Here is a 15,957-nt window from a genome sequence, read left to right on the forward strand (position 1 = left end):
ATGGTAGCTCACAACCATCTATAATGAGATCTGGTGCCCTCTTCTGGTGTGCAGGTGTACATGCCGGCAGAGCACAGTATACATAATAAATAAATAAATCTTTAAGAAAAAGAACACTGGCTGCTCTTCCGGAAGACCTGGATTTGATTCCTGTTTCCTACATAGAGGCGTACAACCATCTCTAACTCCAGTCCCAGGGATCTGACAGCCTCTTCAGGCCTTCTGGGCACTGCACTCGTGTGGTCGCAGACCGCCCTTTAAAAGGAAAAAAATTTTATTGAGGTAGCTACAAGAGGAAGGGGAGGGTAAGAGGTAGCTGAGGGGGTCGAGAGGGGAAAGGTGGGTAGATTTGTGCCTCGTGCCCTAGCAGGAGTATCATTTCCGGGAAGAGACACTAGCAGCCGCAGAATAGCTTAGGTTGGCTCTCAGCACTGAGGACATGTGTGGACTCCAGTGGCATTTGTCCACAGGCCCTGAGCTTGGCCGCCCAGTGACACAGGCCTGGCTTGCAGGGTAAAGGATGCTCAGGGTGGGGAGTCGGCATTAACCCAGCTCTTCTGCTTCCGCCACAGGAGGTTCTGGGGGAAGAGAAGCTGAAGGAGATCCTGAAGGAGCGGGAACTAACAGTTTACTGGGGCACGGCCACCACAGGGAAGCCACACGTGGCTTACTTTGTACCCATGTCCAAGATTGCCGACTTCCTGAAAGCAGGGTGTGAGGTGAGAGCTCGAGCTGTTGTCGTGGTTAAATAACCCAAAGAGAGGTTTAGCTGGGGCGGGGGCAGGGAAGTGCCAGGGCAGATCTACACTTCCGTGGCCCCTTAATGTTTCCGTCCAGGTAACCGTTCTGTTTGCGGATCTTCACGCATACCTGGACAACATGAAAGCTCCCTGGGAACTTCTAGAACTTCGAACCAGTTACTATGAGAACGTGATCAAGGCGATGCTGGAGAGCATTGGCGTTCCCTTGGAGAAGCTCAAGTTTATCAAAGGCACCGACTACCAGCTCAGCAAGTAAGCACCGATCGCTCCTGCCAGACCTGGTGTTCCTTGCTAATTACAGGCCTGTGGAGTCCACACACTCCTTAAATTTGGGTTGGAAGGTACTTGATGCTACCTGTTATGGACCATTAATTAAACAGTCTATGCCCTTTTGTTGGTTTAATCCACCCAACAAAAAATGTACTGGCTTGGAAACGCCCTGGTACTGTCCTGTTTGCTGCAGGTATAAATGTAAACGTAAGGAAGTTCAGGCTTGGAGCCCACAGTCTGTGGGAGAGGGAGACATGGGAACCATCCACAGCCTGGGGGGCGGGGAGCGATGGGAACCGTCCACAGTCTGGGGGAGTGGGGGGGGGAACTGTCCACAGCCTGAGGGAGGGGGGGAACCGTCCACAGCCTGTGGAGGGGAGCAATGGGAACCATCCACAGCCTGTGGGAGAGGGAGCCATGGGAACCATCCACAGCTTGTGGAGCGGGGGGGAAGCCATGGGAACCATCCAGCCTTCCTTTCACTTCCAGCCTCAGCAAGTAGTGATAAAAGAAATGTGAGAGGAGGTTCTTTGCCTTCTTCCATGTGATGTTACGTGGAATGCTATGCCATCCCTTCTTCCAGCAGTTTTTAAGATTTATTCATTATGTATACAGTGCCTCTGCCTGCATGTACACCTGCGGGCCTGAAGAGGGCGTCAGATCTCACCACAGATGTTGTGCACCACCATGTGGTTGCTGAGAACTGAACCCAGGATCTCTGGAAGAGCACCCAGAATGCCCAACCCCCGAGCCGTCTCTCTAGCCCCTTCCGACAGTTTTTATTGTGATGGTCCATGAGATGCTGTGCCGTCTTCTGTTGGGGACAGATTTGGACATTTGCACCTCTTGTTATAGAGGGGTCGTCCTGAGATACAAAGGGCTGTCTGTGTCTTAAAATAACTGCTGTTGTGTACGCAGCTTTGCTTGAGAGAGTCCATTTTTAAAGACATAAATGTTAAGTGTTAAAACATGTGCTACACATCTTCGGATGTGTAGGGCAGTATCTGAGAAGTGGAGCACGGGTGACTGCTTGACCTTAGAAGAGTTAGTCTCAGAGCAGGTGCACCGAAGCACAAACCACAGGAAAAGACTGAAGAGTGAACTACAGTAAAATGAAAGCTGTCTAAGCCGGGCGGTGGTGGCGCACGCCTGTAATCCCAGCACTCCAGAGGCAGAGGCAGGCAGAGCGCTGCGTTTGAGGCCAGCCTGGTCTACAGAATGAGTTCCCACAGGCTTTCTGGGATTGTAGAAGTGGCTCAGTGGTTAAGAGCAATTGTCGTTTTTGCAGAGGACCTAGATTCAATTCCCAGCACCTACATGGTGGTCCACAACCTTCTGATCCAGAGAATCTGGTGCCCTTTTCTCACCTCTGTGGCACCAGACACACATGTGGTCCATACGCACACACGTGCCTGCGCGAGTTGGTGTTTTGCCTCCATGTATATTTGTGTAAAGGTGTCAGATCGTGGAATTACTGACAGTTGTGAGATGTCTGGGTAATGGGAGCTGGAAAATGAACCCGGGTCCTCTGGAAGAACAAACAGTGAGTGCTGTCAACAGTTGAGCCATCTCTCCAGCCCTGTGAGCCAATCTAGTGAGAGAAAAACAAAAAGTTGGATTGAGTATTTCTGAGAATTCTTATCGGGGGATAAGCCTCTGGTTGTTATTCTAAGAAATGGGGATTAAGATCCTAGTGAGAAATCACAGCGTGGTCACTAAATGGGTGAAATTTTTAAATAACAAAATTAGGTAATAAAATTGATAAAAATCACTTTGGGAAATGGCTTGGCATCATCCACTGCAGTTCGAGGTGCAAATCCCTACTATCCCCTGGAACCCAGGCCATCTAGAGAGAGACTTGCCCGTGTATACCAGTTTAGGCCCAGTGTGTATGGACACAATGCAGAGCTGGAACACAGCAGCAGGCTCAAGATAAGGAAGGGTCCCTGTAAAGAAGCATCATCGTGCGGGGGTAACTGCTAGGCTTTTTCCTTACGCTGAGGATAGGGGCTGCTCTTTGTATTGTTTGTTACTTTAGCTATATAGATTTGTTTTATGTGTATTAGTAGTTTGTCTGCATGTATATGTGCATACACCTTGCATGCCTAGCTCCTACAGAAGTCAGAAGAGGACATCAGTGCCCCTGGAATTGGAGTTACGTATGGTTGTGAGCTACCATGTAGGTACTGGGAATCGAACCCAGGTCCTCTGCAGGAGCAAGTTCTTTTAACCGCTCAGCCACTCTTAAAACCACTCTTAAAAATTTTTTTAAGGTCTAGAAGAAAGATTGGAAAATTATATTTATTGATTAGAGACTCCAGAAGCGAAAAGGAGGTAGAAAAGGTGCAGTGTGTCACAAGGTACTGAGTGTTTCTCAGAAGCAAAAGAAAAGTTGAGACTTAAAATAATAGTTTGGATCAATGGGTGGATCTCATGTTGTAGAAGCTGTGTGAAGGTGCTGGCCTTAGAATATCCTAAGGTCGGGGGTGTGAAGTGATGTGTTTGAGGACTGGCCTGGGACGCTGAGGCCTGCCTTACACTCTCTCCTGCCATTCTTCTTCAGAGAGTACACATTGGATGTGTACCGGCTGTCCTCCGTGGTCACACAACATGATGCCAAGAAAGCGGGGGCCGAAGTGGTGAAGCAGGTGGAGCACCCTTTACTGAGTGGCCTGCTGTACCCTGGGCTGCAGGTATGCGAGGGGCTGGGCACCCCACGGCTGCTCTGCAGTCTGCCGGTCTCCTTTTGAGACTTACTTAGCCGGGCAGTGGTGGCGCACGCCTTTAATCCCAGCACTCGGGAGGCAGAGGCAGACGGATCGATGTGAGTTCGAGGCCAGCCTGGTCTACAAAGTGAGTCCAGGACAGCCAAGGCTATACAGAGAGACCCTGTCTTGGAAAAAAAAAAAGAGAGGGAGGGAGAGGGAGAAAGAGAGATTTACTTATTTTTATGTGCATTGCTCTTTCGCCTCTACATGTCTGTCTTGTCTGTATGAGTATTGTTGGATCTCCTGGAACCGGAGGTACAGACAGTTGTGGGCTGCCGCGTGGGTGCTGGGAATTAAACGTGGGTCCTCTGGAAGAACAGCCAGAGCTCTTGGCTGCTGAGCCTCTCTCCAGCACTTTGCACTGTTTCTAATGGCTAAACGCAGGCCTGTCAGAGCACTGACTGGCCTCAAGTACTTACTCACCAGGTAGCACACAATGCCTGTTTTCCTGGCTCTTCTCCTTCCGGGATGCTTCTTCAGTTGTTAAGTCTCTGTCTCGCCCATTCCCTTTCCGTTCTTTAAGACTGCTCCATTGTGAGTTGAAGATGGCCTAGGTATGTAGCCAGAGTCTGTCTTGGGGGGGTGGGGGGGAGGAGAAGAATCAGGTACATCTCTTAAGTTCAGGGCCAGCCTGGTTTATGTAGTGAGTTCCAGGACAGCTAGAGCTACATAGTGAGACTCTGTTGCAGAAAAAAAGAAAAAAAAAAATTAAGGGTTTCAAATATCGTACAATGGTAGAATGCCTAGGTTTGATCCCCAGCACTGCAAGAAGGAAAAATGTTATTAAAAGGTTAAGTGGACAAGGTGGGACAGCTGTAGTGGTCCCAGCTTCTCCTAAAGAACCTAAGGCGGCCGGGCGTGGAGGCTCAGGAGGCAGGAGCAGCTGGATCTCTGTGAATTGAAGTCCAGCCTGATCTACATGAGTTCTAGGTCAGCCAGGGCTACATAGAGAGACCCGGTCTCAAATAGAAAAAGAAGACAGGGGATCGCTTAAGCCTAGGCTTCCAGGCAGGCCTGGGCACCGTAATGAGAAAAGCTGTGATGCATGTGGCTCGGCTGACTGAGTGTTGTCCAGTTTTCATAGCAGTGCTGTGATTTTGATACCCAGTGCCACACAAAAGAGTGTGCGCGTCTGCACACATACGCACCCCAAGCCTGTAATCTGAGGACTAGAAAGGTGGAGGCAGGGGGATTATGAGTTCGAGGTGCTAAGGCCAGTCTGGGCTCCTTGAGAAACTATCCCTGTCCCAGATTTGTTTGTATAAGCGCCACTGACTCTTCCGCTTGCTGAGAAGGTTCGGTTTTGGTTCTTTTGAGAGGATGTCACACTATGTACTTCTTCCTGGCCTCAAGTTTGTAGGAAGTTTCCTAGCTCCGCCTCCAGGCTGCTAAGATAATTGGTGTGTGCAGCCAGCCACCATACCGAAACCTTTTTTTTTTTTTTTTTTTTCAATTTTAGTTCTTCAGGCCAGGCATGGTGGTACTCACTTAATAAAAGCGTGGGGATCTTTAATCCCAGCACTTGGGAGGCAGAAGCAGATGGATCTCTGTGAGTTCAAGGCCAGCCTGGTCTACAGTGCGAGTTCCAGGACAGCTAGAGCTGTCTTGAAAAACCCAAAAAAAAAAGTAAATAAATAAATAAAAAGCACGGGGGTGATTTGTGGGGGCGATGGTATTAGTTCTTTAATCAAATGGTTTAAATTTCTGGTTCATGGTGACCATGTCTGGTTGCAACTAACAGCTGCTGCTTCAGACAGCACTGGCACAGAGCATAGCCACCGTCACAGAAAGTTCTGTTGAACAGTGCTCTTTTTTTTTTTTTTTAACTTATTTTATGTATATATGAGTGCTCTATCTGCATGCCAGAAGAGGGCACCAGATCCCAGTCTACATAGTTGTGAGCCACCATGTGTTTTCTGGGAATTGAACTCAGGACCTCTGGAGTCTCTCCAACCCTGACAGTGCTCTTGTAGACCGGTCTTTACTCAGCCTTCCTTTGTATCCCCTCTGTCTTCCTCTGTACCCTCAGCTCACTGTAAGCTGAACTTCACCAATTCTGCTTTTTTTCTTTCTTTCTTTCTTTTTTTTTCTATTGGTTTTTCGAGACAGAGTTTCTCTGTGTAGCCTTGACTGTCCTAGATTCACTTTGTAGACCAGGCTGGCCTCGAACTCAAAGCAATCTACCTGCCTCTGCCTCCTGAGTGCTGGGATTAAAGGCGTGCATCACTACCACCCAGCCACCAATTCTGCTTTCTTTCTTTCTTTCTTTTTTTAATGTTATAGAGGAGCTTATTAAATGAGCATGGAGAGAGAAGGAAAGGGGGGAGGGGTACCCCCAGAGAGAGACAGAGACAGAGGGGAGAGAGAGGAAGAGGAAGAGCAATTCTGCTTTTTAAATCCAGATGTGGGGAGATGGTTCCGTCCATAAGGTGCTTGCTGCTTCAGACCCCCAGCACCCACATTAAAAAAAAAAACAAAAAACACTTAAAAAACAGGCAGGTATGGGAGCCTGCCTATGATCCCAGCCCTTGGGATGCAGAGGCTGGGAATCCTCAGGCGAGCTGACTGTGGATCCAGCAAAGGAGACTAAAGATCACCAATCCAACAAGGGTTTTTGGTTACATAGGAACTTGGCAGAACATCTCAAAATTTTTTAGCAGAACATCTTATCGAGGTGGAGGTCAAATTCCAGAAAATGGGACAAGACTTACAGAAAACAGCAGTGAACTTATTTTGACCTTGTAACAAGATGGCTTCTAATCTTAGGACGGAGACAGACCAGTCCCTCACTAACTAGCAAAACTAGCCAAGGTAGTGAGCTCCAAGTTCAGTGAGAGATGCTGCCTCCAGTGGGGAGCAACAGAGGAAGACACCCAACACCCATCTCTGGCCCCCACATGTATGTGCATGCACACTTACACACACATATTAGCTCTTAAAATAATAATAATTATTATTACTATTACATATACAATATTTTGCGTGCATGTTACACCTGTAGGCCAGAAGAGGGCACCAGATCTCATTATAGATGGTTGTGAGCCACCATGTGGTTGCTGGGAATTGAACTCAGGACCTTTGGAAGAGCAGCCAGTGCTCTTACCCTCTGAGCCGTCTCTCCAGCCCCTTACACTTGTTCTTGATCTACATCTCCACTGTTTTGGATTATGGATATTTTCATCTGGACTCTTGACAACTGCCTGCCAGTGATGCTATCTGTCTCTATCCTACAGAGGCCTCTGGTCCATGCCCTGCCCTGTCTGTAATTAGAGTCTTTCTTCAGTGCTGGTCACATTTTTCTTTAAAACTGTCCACTGGCAGGACAACACTAAGGCATCCTAATATGACACTCATGGTCTTACCTGTTTGATTTATTTTTGAGAAAGGTTCTCAATTTGTAACCTTGGCTAGGCTAGAACCCATTATGTGGAGCAGGCTGGCCTTGAACTCACAGAGATCCACCTTCCCCTGCCTCCCCAGTGCTAGGATTACAGGTGTACACCATCACTCCCAGCTATGAATTTTGAGAGAAAGTCTTCGTAGCTCTATCTGGGTTAGAACCCACTATGTAGAGTAGGCTGGCCTTGAACGCCCTGGGATCTGCCAGCCTCTGCCTCTCCAGTGCTGAGATCGCAGTCGCAAGCCACCACACCTGGCCCTCACCTCTTTGTCTAACCTCTGCACTCACCAGGCCTTGCATCTCTTAAAGTTTGCTTTCCCACGCTGAATCATTTACAGTTTCCCCACAACACTTCACACTCCCTCTGCCTTCTCGCACTGTTTCCTGTTTGTAGTGAGAAACCTCTAGATACTCTTAGACTGAGCCCACACCACAGTCGGATTCTAGGAAGGCTTCCCCACACCCCGCTGACTAGGCCAGGGAATTGGCCCTGTTCCTAACGTGATCGTGTAGTTTGCCCTTACGCGCTGTGCTGAAATGATCTGTTTACGTGTTTCTCCCCAAGCAGATAACTGAGCATCTTGTAGGGAGGATGTGGGTCTGATTCATCCCTGAATCCACAGGGCTGGCACCAGGCCTGGCAAGTACTGAGTGATCGATGCCACTCACTTAGTCCTGGTTTGCTGGGTTTGGTTTTGGGGGTTTTGGTTTGTTATTGGGGAAAAGAGACAATTGATCTGCAATTCACGTTATAGCATAGATTTGACTAAAACTCATAGCAATCTCTGTGTCTCAGCCTCTTCTGTTGGGATTGTAGCAGAAGCCACAGTACTCAGTTTCATTCTCACCCTCCCCGTGCTCCTAAGTATCAAGCAATGGAAAGGACCTGAGTACTGGGCCAGCCAGATGCCTCAGAAAGTTAAGGCACTTGCCGCCTAGCCGAATGGCCTGGCTTCTGTCTCCCAAGACCCAGGCGGTGAAAGGAAAACTGACTCCTGCAAGTTGCAGTAGAGTCTTGGGCCTCGTGGGTACAGAACCTGCTCTACCCTTTATCTAAATTGTCATAAGCCTTTTGTTTATTTGGGGGTTTGGCGCTCAGGACTGCATCTAGGACAGTTAAGGCCATGCTTTTACCACTCTTTTTTTTTTTTTTTTTTTTTTTTTTTTGGTTTTTCGAGACAGGGTTTCTCTGTGTAGCCTTGGTTATCCTGGACTCACTTTGTAGACCAGGCTGGCCTCGAACTCACAGCGATCCGCCTGCCTCTGCCTCCCGAGTGCTGGGATTAAAGGCGTGCGCCACCACACCCGGCTGCTTTTACCACTCTTACACACCCAACTCTGGGAATCTTTTTTTTTCCCCCAGTGTCTTGCTGTGTTGTCCAGGCTGGCCTTGAACTTGTGACCTCAGGATAATCCTCCTGCTTCTACCTCCCAAGTACTCGTAATGGCAGCCTGGCAGGAGACACTACTTTATGCCAGTTCTTTGCCTTATTCACTGGGGGGACATTTGGCCTCACCCCCTCCCCACTGAATTGGACTAGGAGCATCCTGAGAGCAGAGCCTGCTGCATACACCTGAATGTTCACACAGTTCTCGGCAGAGCCTGCTCCATTACAATCTCACGCTCACACGGTTCTCAGCGGAGCCTGCTCCACACAGTCTCACTCATGCTCACATGCTTCTCAGCAGCTGTTTCAGAGCCACCAGGGAGGCTCTGTGTTGTTTATATCCTTCCTGGACCACCCTGTGAAAAATCATGTGATTCCAAATGTTCTGTCTCAGATCGGTAAGGGACAAAGACAGTGGGTGTTTACACTCACCTGTTTCTTTCCACAGGCTTTGGATGAGGAGTACCTAAAAGTAGATGCCCAGTTTGGCGGTGTTGACCAGAGGAAGATTTTTACCTTTGCAGAGAAGGTGAGTATGCCCTTCTCTCATTCACGCCTCTGGGTTGACTCAGCTATACTGTGCGTCTCACTGGTCATAAGCTCGCTGGTCTGTGGGCGTCCTTGTTCCTAGAGCATTTGGTTTGCACTGCCCTGAGTTTTGTAGACGCCGCTGGCCTTGGAAATGAGGTTTCCCAGGATTTAGGAGGGACTCAGCACAAACGCGTAGTTCTTTTCCTGGAAAGAGCTTGAATACGTTGAGAAGGCTGTTGTGGTCTTTTTGGTTTCGTGGGGTTTTTTTTGGTTGGTTGGTTGGTTGGTTGGTTGGGTTTTGTTTGGTTTTTCGAGACAGAGTTTCTCTATGTGGCCTTGGCTGTTGGAGACTGGCTTCGTAAACCAGGCTGACCTTGAACACACAGATCCTCCTCCCCCTGGCTCCCTGAATGGTGGAATTACTTCTTTTTTTCTTTAAGTTGGGTGTTTGCATATGTGACTATACACCAGAAGCCAGAAGAGGCTGTCAGATCCTGGGCCTGAAGTTATAGGTGGCTGTGAGCATCTGAACCCAGGTCTTCTGGAAGAGCAGCCAATGCTGTTAACCACTGAGCCATCTCTCCAGCCTCTGTAGTTGGTAATTTTTCTAAGCTTCTCAAAATGCAATATTGGCAAGGTAAAAAGAAAACACCTCAAGCAGAAATACAGATTCCTAGAATACTTTGGCAGCTCTAAAATGTTCCTATCCTTTGACCTTAATACATTCTGCTCCTGGAAGCCTGACCTAAGAAAATAAGAACAAGTAAGCCGGGCGTGGTGGCGCACGCCTTTAATCCCAGCACTCGGGAGGCAGAGGCAGGCAGATCACTGTGAGTTCGAGGCCAGCCTGGTCTACAAAGTGAGTCCAAGATGGCCAAGAGTACACAGAGAGACCCTGTCTCCAAAACAACAGGAAAAAAAAAAAGAAAGAAAGAAAGAAAAAGAAAAGAAGAAAAGAACAAGTAGCTAAAGCTTGAGCTGCGTGTGAGAGCCCTTAGCATGTTATTAACTTAAAGCAAATATTGAGGAATAAACATGCCCAGAGGCAAAGAACTAGATAAAAATGTAATGAGGGCTGAAGAGACGGTCCATGGGTAAAGTGCTTGCTCTGCGAGTGGGAGAAGCTGAGTTTAAATCACTACCACTCAAATGCTGCCTCTCCTGTGCTGTGTCTGCACTGACAGTCTAGGAAAGGCAAGGGTCCTGGGGCTCGCTAGCCCCAGTGTAATCAAAACCCTGAGCCCCACAGTCAGTGAGAACCCCTGTCTCAGAAAACAACTGAAGAGGACACCCCAGTGTCAACCTACGGCCTTTCTTTATATGTACCCACACTGGTGAGTGCACCCTCATACAAGCATGGGCATGCGAGCACGCACGCGCGCGCACACACACACTATGTTAAAATGGTTTTCATTTTTATTTAATGAATGAGAACACGTGTACAGTGTTTTCTTGGGTAGAGTGGCACAGTTTGGGTTTTTTTTTTAAGGGAGGAGGAGTTGAATCAGGATGTTACTATGTAACCTCAGATGACTTTGTAGACCAGGTTAGCTTACAATTACAGAGATCCTCCTGCCTCTGCCTGTACCTATGGAGTGCTGAGATTAGAGGTATATGGCATAACAGGTTGGTTTTTTCAGACAGGATCTCTTGTAGCCTAGGCTAGCCTCTAACTTGCTGTATAGCCGTTGATGAACTTGATTACTTCTGCCTTCCAAAAGCTGGGACTACAGCCATGCCCAGTTTATGAGGTCTTAGGATCAAACCCAGCACTTTGTACGTGCTAGGCAAGAGCCTCCCGACTGAGCTATACTCCCAGCCCTTGTATTTTTATCTTTTGAGGCAGAGTCTCACACCCGGCTTAGTGCTTTGTTTTAATGTATCTAACTGTCTGTCTGCATGTGTGTATATGCCCCGTGTGTAGGTGTGTGGATGTGTGTGCCTGTGGGCCGGTTGGGACCGGATGAGATCAGAGACCTGAGGAGGACTCTGTATTACCTGCTGTTGTTGTGTTTCTCATTCCAGTACCTCCCTGCACTCGGCTACACAAAACGGGTCCATCTGATGAATCCCATGGTCCCAGGGCTAACTGGGAGCAAAATGAGCTCATCAGAAGAGGTAAGTTCCTAACCGTTTCTTCACATTTTTACATTTATTTGTCGTGTGTGTGTGTGTGTGTGTGTGTGCGCGCGCACATGCACGCACCCAAGTGTGCGTGTGTCTGTGCATCCTTTTCCCCGCAGTGTACTTTGACCAGGCCACAGATTATGCTGCTCCCTTCCCCCTTTCCTTAGTGCTGGGACTGAACCTGAGGCCTCTGACAGGTCTGTCAAGCACCCTTCCACGGATGCATCCCCAGACCACAACCACTTTATTTTTTTACATTTATTTATTTACTTGTGTGTTTATGCGTGGGTCTACCCCTGCCATGGCCCATGTGTATAGGTCAAAGGACTTCGTGGGGAAGTTGGTTCTCTCATTCTCCCCTATAGGGACCAGGGATTAAACTTAAGTCATCAGGCTTGATAAGGAAGCAGTTTTACCCACGGAGCCATCTTGTTGGGCCACACACAACCATTTCTTGAATCTAGAAAACTCCAGCAAAAGATAGATTGAAGACTACAGAGAACAGTGACCTAGCTAACTGGAGAGTCAGAAGGTCTGTGCTGTAAGGATGCTGTCAAGATGACCCCACATCATCCATATGTCACCAGGCAGAGCAGTCCTGACTGGTCCATCCATCTTGCATATGGCACTGCTGAACACAATGAGTAGATTGCTGGCGCCAGGCTTGGTGATGCCGTCTACATACAGTGTCAGCACTCTGGAGGCTGAGGCAGGAGGATAGACAAACAAGTCAGCCCTGGCAGCAGGCACCTTTGCCTGCTGAGACACCTCACCAGCCCTGGCTTCAGACTGTTGCCCAGTGGAGGTGGCACATGCCTTTAATCTCAGCACTTGGGAAGCAGAGGCAGGTGGATCACTGTGAGTATGAGGCCAGCCTGGTCTACAAAGTGAGTCTAGGACTGTCAAGGCTACACAGAGAAATCCTGTCTTGAAAAAACAAACAAAAATAAACACACACCAGGGGTCCCACTCAAACTAAGGCACCAGCCAAGGACAATACAGGCAGTAAACTTTAAACCCCTACCCAGATCTAGCCAATGGTCAGAACATTCTCCACAGTTGAGTGGAGAGTGGGATATGACTTTCTCACGTACTCTGGTGCCTCACATTTGACCATGTCCTCTGGAGGGGGAGACCTGGTGGCACTCAGAGGAAGGACAGCAGGTTAACAAGAAGAGACTTGATACCCTATGAGCATATACAGGGGGAGGTAATCCCCCTCAGGAACAGTCATAGGGGAGGGGAATAAGGGGAAAATGGGAGGGAGGGAAGAATGGGAGGATACAAGGGATGGGATAACCATTGAGATGTAACAAGAATAAATTAATTTTAAAAATTAAAAATAAATAAATAAACACATACATAAATAATTTTTTTCTCTTTTTCTGGGCAGTAGTGATGCGTGCCTTTAATCCTAGCACATGGGAAACAGAGGCAGGCAGATCTCTGTGAGTTCTAGGCCAGCCTGGTTTACTATGAGTATTCCAGGACAGCCGTGATTGTTACACAGAGAAGCCCTGTTTCAAAAAAAACTAAAATAAAATAAAATAAAAATTGTTCTTTTTCTGGGCAGTGATGGTGCACACCTTTAATCCCAGCACTTAAGAAGCAAAAGCAGGCGATCTCTGAGTTTGAGGCCAGCCTGGTCTACAGAGTGAGTTACAAGACAGCCAAGGCTACATAGAGAAACCCTGTCTCAAAACCAACCAACCAAACAAACAACAAAATTCTTTTAAGAATGTATGTGGGACTGGAGAGATGGTTCAGTGGTTAAAAGCACTCACTGTTCTTACAGAGGACCCAGGTTCAATTCTCAGCACCCACATCAGGTGGTGCAAGACCACTTGTAAGTCTATTTCCAGAGCATCCAAAATCCTCTTCTGGCCCCTGTAGGTACCCGCATTCATGTGGTAAAAATATTAATACACTCAGGTACACACATACATGTTTGTTTGTTTTTTAATAAATAAATGGATGGGTGGGTGGGTGGGTAAGTGAGTGGATGGGTGGGTGGGTGGGTGAGTGGGTGGGTAAGTGAGTGGATGGGTGGGTGGCTGAGTAGGTGAGTGGGTGGGTAAGTGAGTGGCTGAGTAGGTGGGTGGGTGGGTAAGTGAGTGGATGGGTGGGTGGGTGAGTGGGTGGGTAAGTGAGTGGATGGGTGGGTGGCTGAGTGGGTGGGTAAGTGAGTGGATGGGTGGGTGGCTGAGTGGGTGAGTGGGTGGGTAAGTGAGTGGATGGGTGGGTGGCTGAGTGGGTGGGTAAGTGAGTGGATGGGTGGGTGGCTGAGTGGGTGAGTGGGTAGGAAAGGCATGAGATGTAGCTCAGTTGGTAGAGTACTCACCTAGCATACATGAAGCTCTGGGCTTGCCCCAACACAGCATAAAGCAGGCCTGGTAGTACACACCTATGATTCTAGTGCTGAGGAGATAAAGGCAGGAACATCAGCTCAAGAACATCCTCAGCTACGTAGCAGGCTTGATGCAGCCTGGGTAACATGAGACCCTAGCTCAAAAGAAGACTTGTAACCCGTGAAGGAAAAGAATGGATAGATTTGACTTCATTAAAATAAGCTTTTAAAAATTATGTCATGTGGGTATGTTAAAATTAGTTGAGTGTGTTCTCATTTTCAACCACAAGAGGTCTCTTCCCTCACGACTTGTAGGAGTCCAAAATCGACCTCCTTGACCGGAAGGAGGACGTGAAGAAAAAGCTGAAGAAGGCATTCTGTGAGCCAGGCAACGTGGAGAACAATGGCGTGCTGTCCTTCATCAAGCATGTCCTCTTTCCTCTCAAGTCTGGTAAGAGTCTCCCTGGCAGGCTGGAAGGTCCAAGTTCCTGCTGTGACTTGCTGATCGTCACTGGTTCTTCCTGCAGGGACTGGCTGCCCTGAATCTCTGGCCTGATTTCATATATACAGTGTGGGACTGGGCCTCCCCTTCTCCCCTTAGTTGTGAGTGTGTTCACTACCAGCTGGGGTTTGAGGAGGTTGTCAGGCTGCAGAGGCGTGTCCGAAATGAGAGGACAGAGCCACACATGCTGAGCTAGGACACAAAAGCATTCTAAGCCATGATTTTGCTGGACACACAGTGTGGCTGCTTATCCAATTAAAGAACAGGAAGGCTGGTTTAGAGAGAGTACACCTAACACGCATCAGATCCTAGGCTTACTCCTGGCACCAAAAAAAAAATTTAAAACCTAAACTTCTAGGGCTGGTGAGATGACTCAACTGGTAAAAGTAAAATGCTTTAAATATGACACACACAGAGAGCAGAAACTGTATGGCTGTGCACTGGGGCGAGGAGCACTGCACCTGCGCTCACTGATTGGTTTGTTGCCTTGTTTGTAGAGTTTGTGATCCTGAGAGATGAGAAGTGGGGTGGAAACAAAACCTACACCGTTTACCTGGAGCTGGAAAAGGACTTTGCTGCTGAGGTAATACCAGAGAAAAATGAGTGTCCACTGAAGCCTAAACCCCCTGCTCCTCCTGGCTGCCAGTCTGCAGGGAGAGAGCCACACAGCTGTCGAGGTGCCGCTAAGGCTGGGTTTTGTTAATGACGTAGGTGTGGATTCAAGAAGTCTATTAGGTAGATGGGCAAGTGGCCCATACCTAAAATATTGGTCCTCATCACTCTCCAAATGGCTAGACACACGGCAATAAAGAAAGAACCCTTCTCCATGCCTACACTAGTGGGCACATCCCCACACCCAGGCACATAACTTTTTTGTTGTTGTTGTTTTGTTTTTTGTTTTTCGAGACAGGGTTTCTCTGTGTAGCCTTGGCTGTCCTGGACTCACTTTGTAGACCAGGCTGGCCTCGAACTCACATTGATCCACCTGCCTCTGCCTCCCGAGTGCTGAGATTAAAGGCGTGTGCCACCATGGCGCTGCAAGTGTGATTTTTGTTGTTACTGTTGTTTTTTGTTTGCATGTGCATGCATGGTTTACCTACAGTTATGTATGTGTGTGTACCACAGGCTACTTCGTGCCCACAGAAGTTAGAAGAGGATGTAGGGTCCTCTGGAATTGGAGTTAAGGATGAGAGCAGCAAGTGTTCCTTTAACTACTGAGCTGTCTCTCTACCCTTCATGTGCCTGTGCTTTGACTGTAGCATTTCATAAGAGGTCCTGTGTGGAATGTCTCTCCCTGTATTGCTGATGCTCAGACTTTTCAGCGTTTCAGACCAGCCCTCCAGGCGAGGGATGCTCAGCCGTGAATCCAAGGCCACTCTCCATTGCCACCATGTTATGCGACTCAATGCTCCTTCTGACTCAGATATACCTGCTATCCTCCTCACTTTTATTTATTTATAGCTTACAATGTTTGTTTATTGTTTTCTGAATCTGAGTCTTGCGCCATGGCCTAGGCTGCCCTCACACTAAGCAACCTTCCTGCATCAGCATCTCAAGGGTTGAGACTAGAGGTGTGAGTCACCCTCCCCAGCCTGATAGACTCTTTTTGGGTTTTTTTGTTTTGTTTTGTTTTTCTGAGACAAGGTTTCTCTGTGTAGCCTTAGCTGTCCTGGACTCACTTTGTAGACCAGGCTGGCCTTGAATTCACAGAGATCCGCCTGCCTCTGCCTCCTGAGTGCTGGGATTAAAGGCCTGCGCCACCACGCTCAGCTGATAGTCTCATTTTATAAGTAAACCAAGACTGGGCTAAAGATGTAAATCAGTGGTAGAAAGCCTGCCTAGCATGTATGACACAGTATGACA

The 15,957-nt window shown here is 48.1% G+C and overlaps 1 protein-coding gene across 1 annotated transcript in view; it reads left to right on the top strand.

Annotated features, from left to right (window-relative positions):
• Positions 1-15,957, top strand: part of Yars1 (tyrosyl-tRNA synthetase 1) — a 28,991-nt gene that overhangs the window by 6,477 nt on the left and 6,557 nt on the right. The window contains exons 2-8 of the mRNA XM_051172126.1: positions 573-719; positions 838-1,013; positions 3,595-3,724; positions 9,036-9,116; positions 11,144-11,236; positions 13,908-14,043; positions 14,592-14,677. Coding sequence (XP_051028083.1) covers positions 573-719; positions 838-1,013; positions 3,595-3,724; positions 9,036-9,116; positions 11,144-11,236; positions 13,908-14,043; positions 14,592-14,677 — 849 coding nt within the window. The remainder of the gene's footprint in view (positions 1-572; positions 720-837; positions 1,014-3,594; positions 3,725-9,035; positions 9,117-11,143; positions 11,237-13,907; positions 14,044-14,591; positions 14,678-15,957) is intronic.

Source organism: Acomys russatus, chromosome 29, assembly GCF_903995435.1.
Source record: "Acomys russatus chromosome 29, mAcoRus1.1, whole genome shotgun sequence".
Taxonomy (NCBI): domain Eukaryota; kingdom Metazoa; phylum Chordata; class Mammalia; order Rodentia; family Muridae; genus Acomys; species Acomys russatus.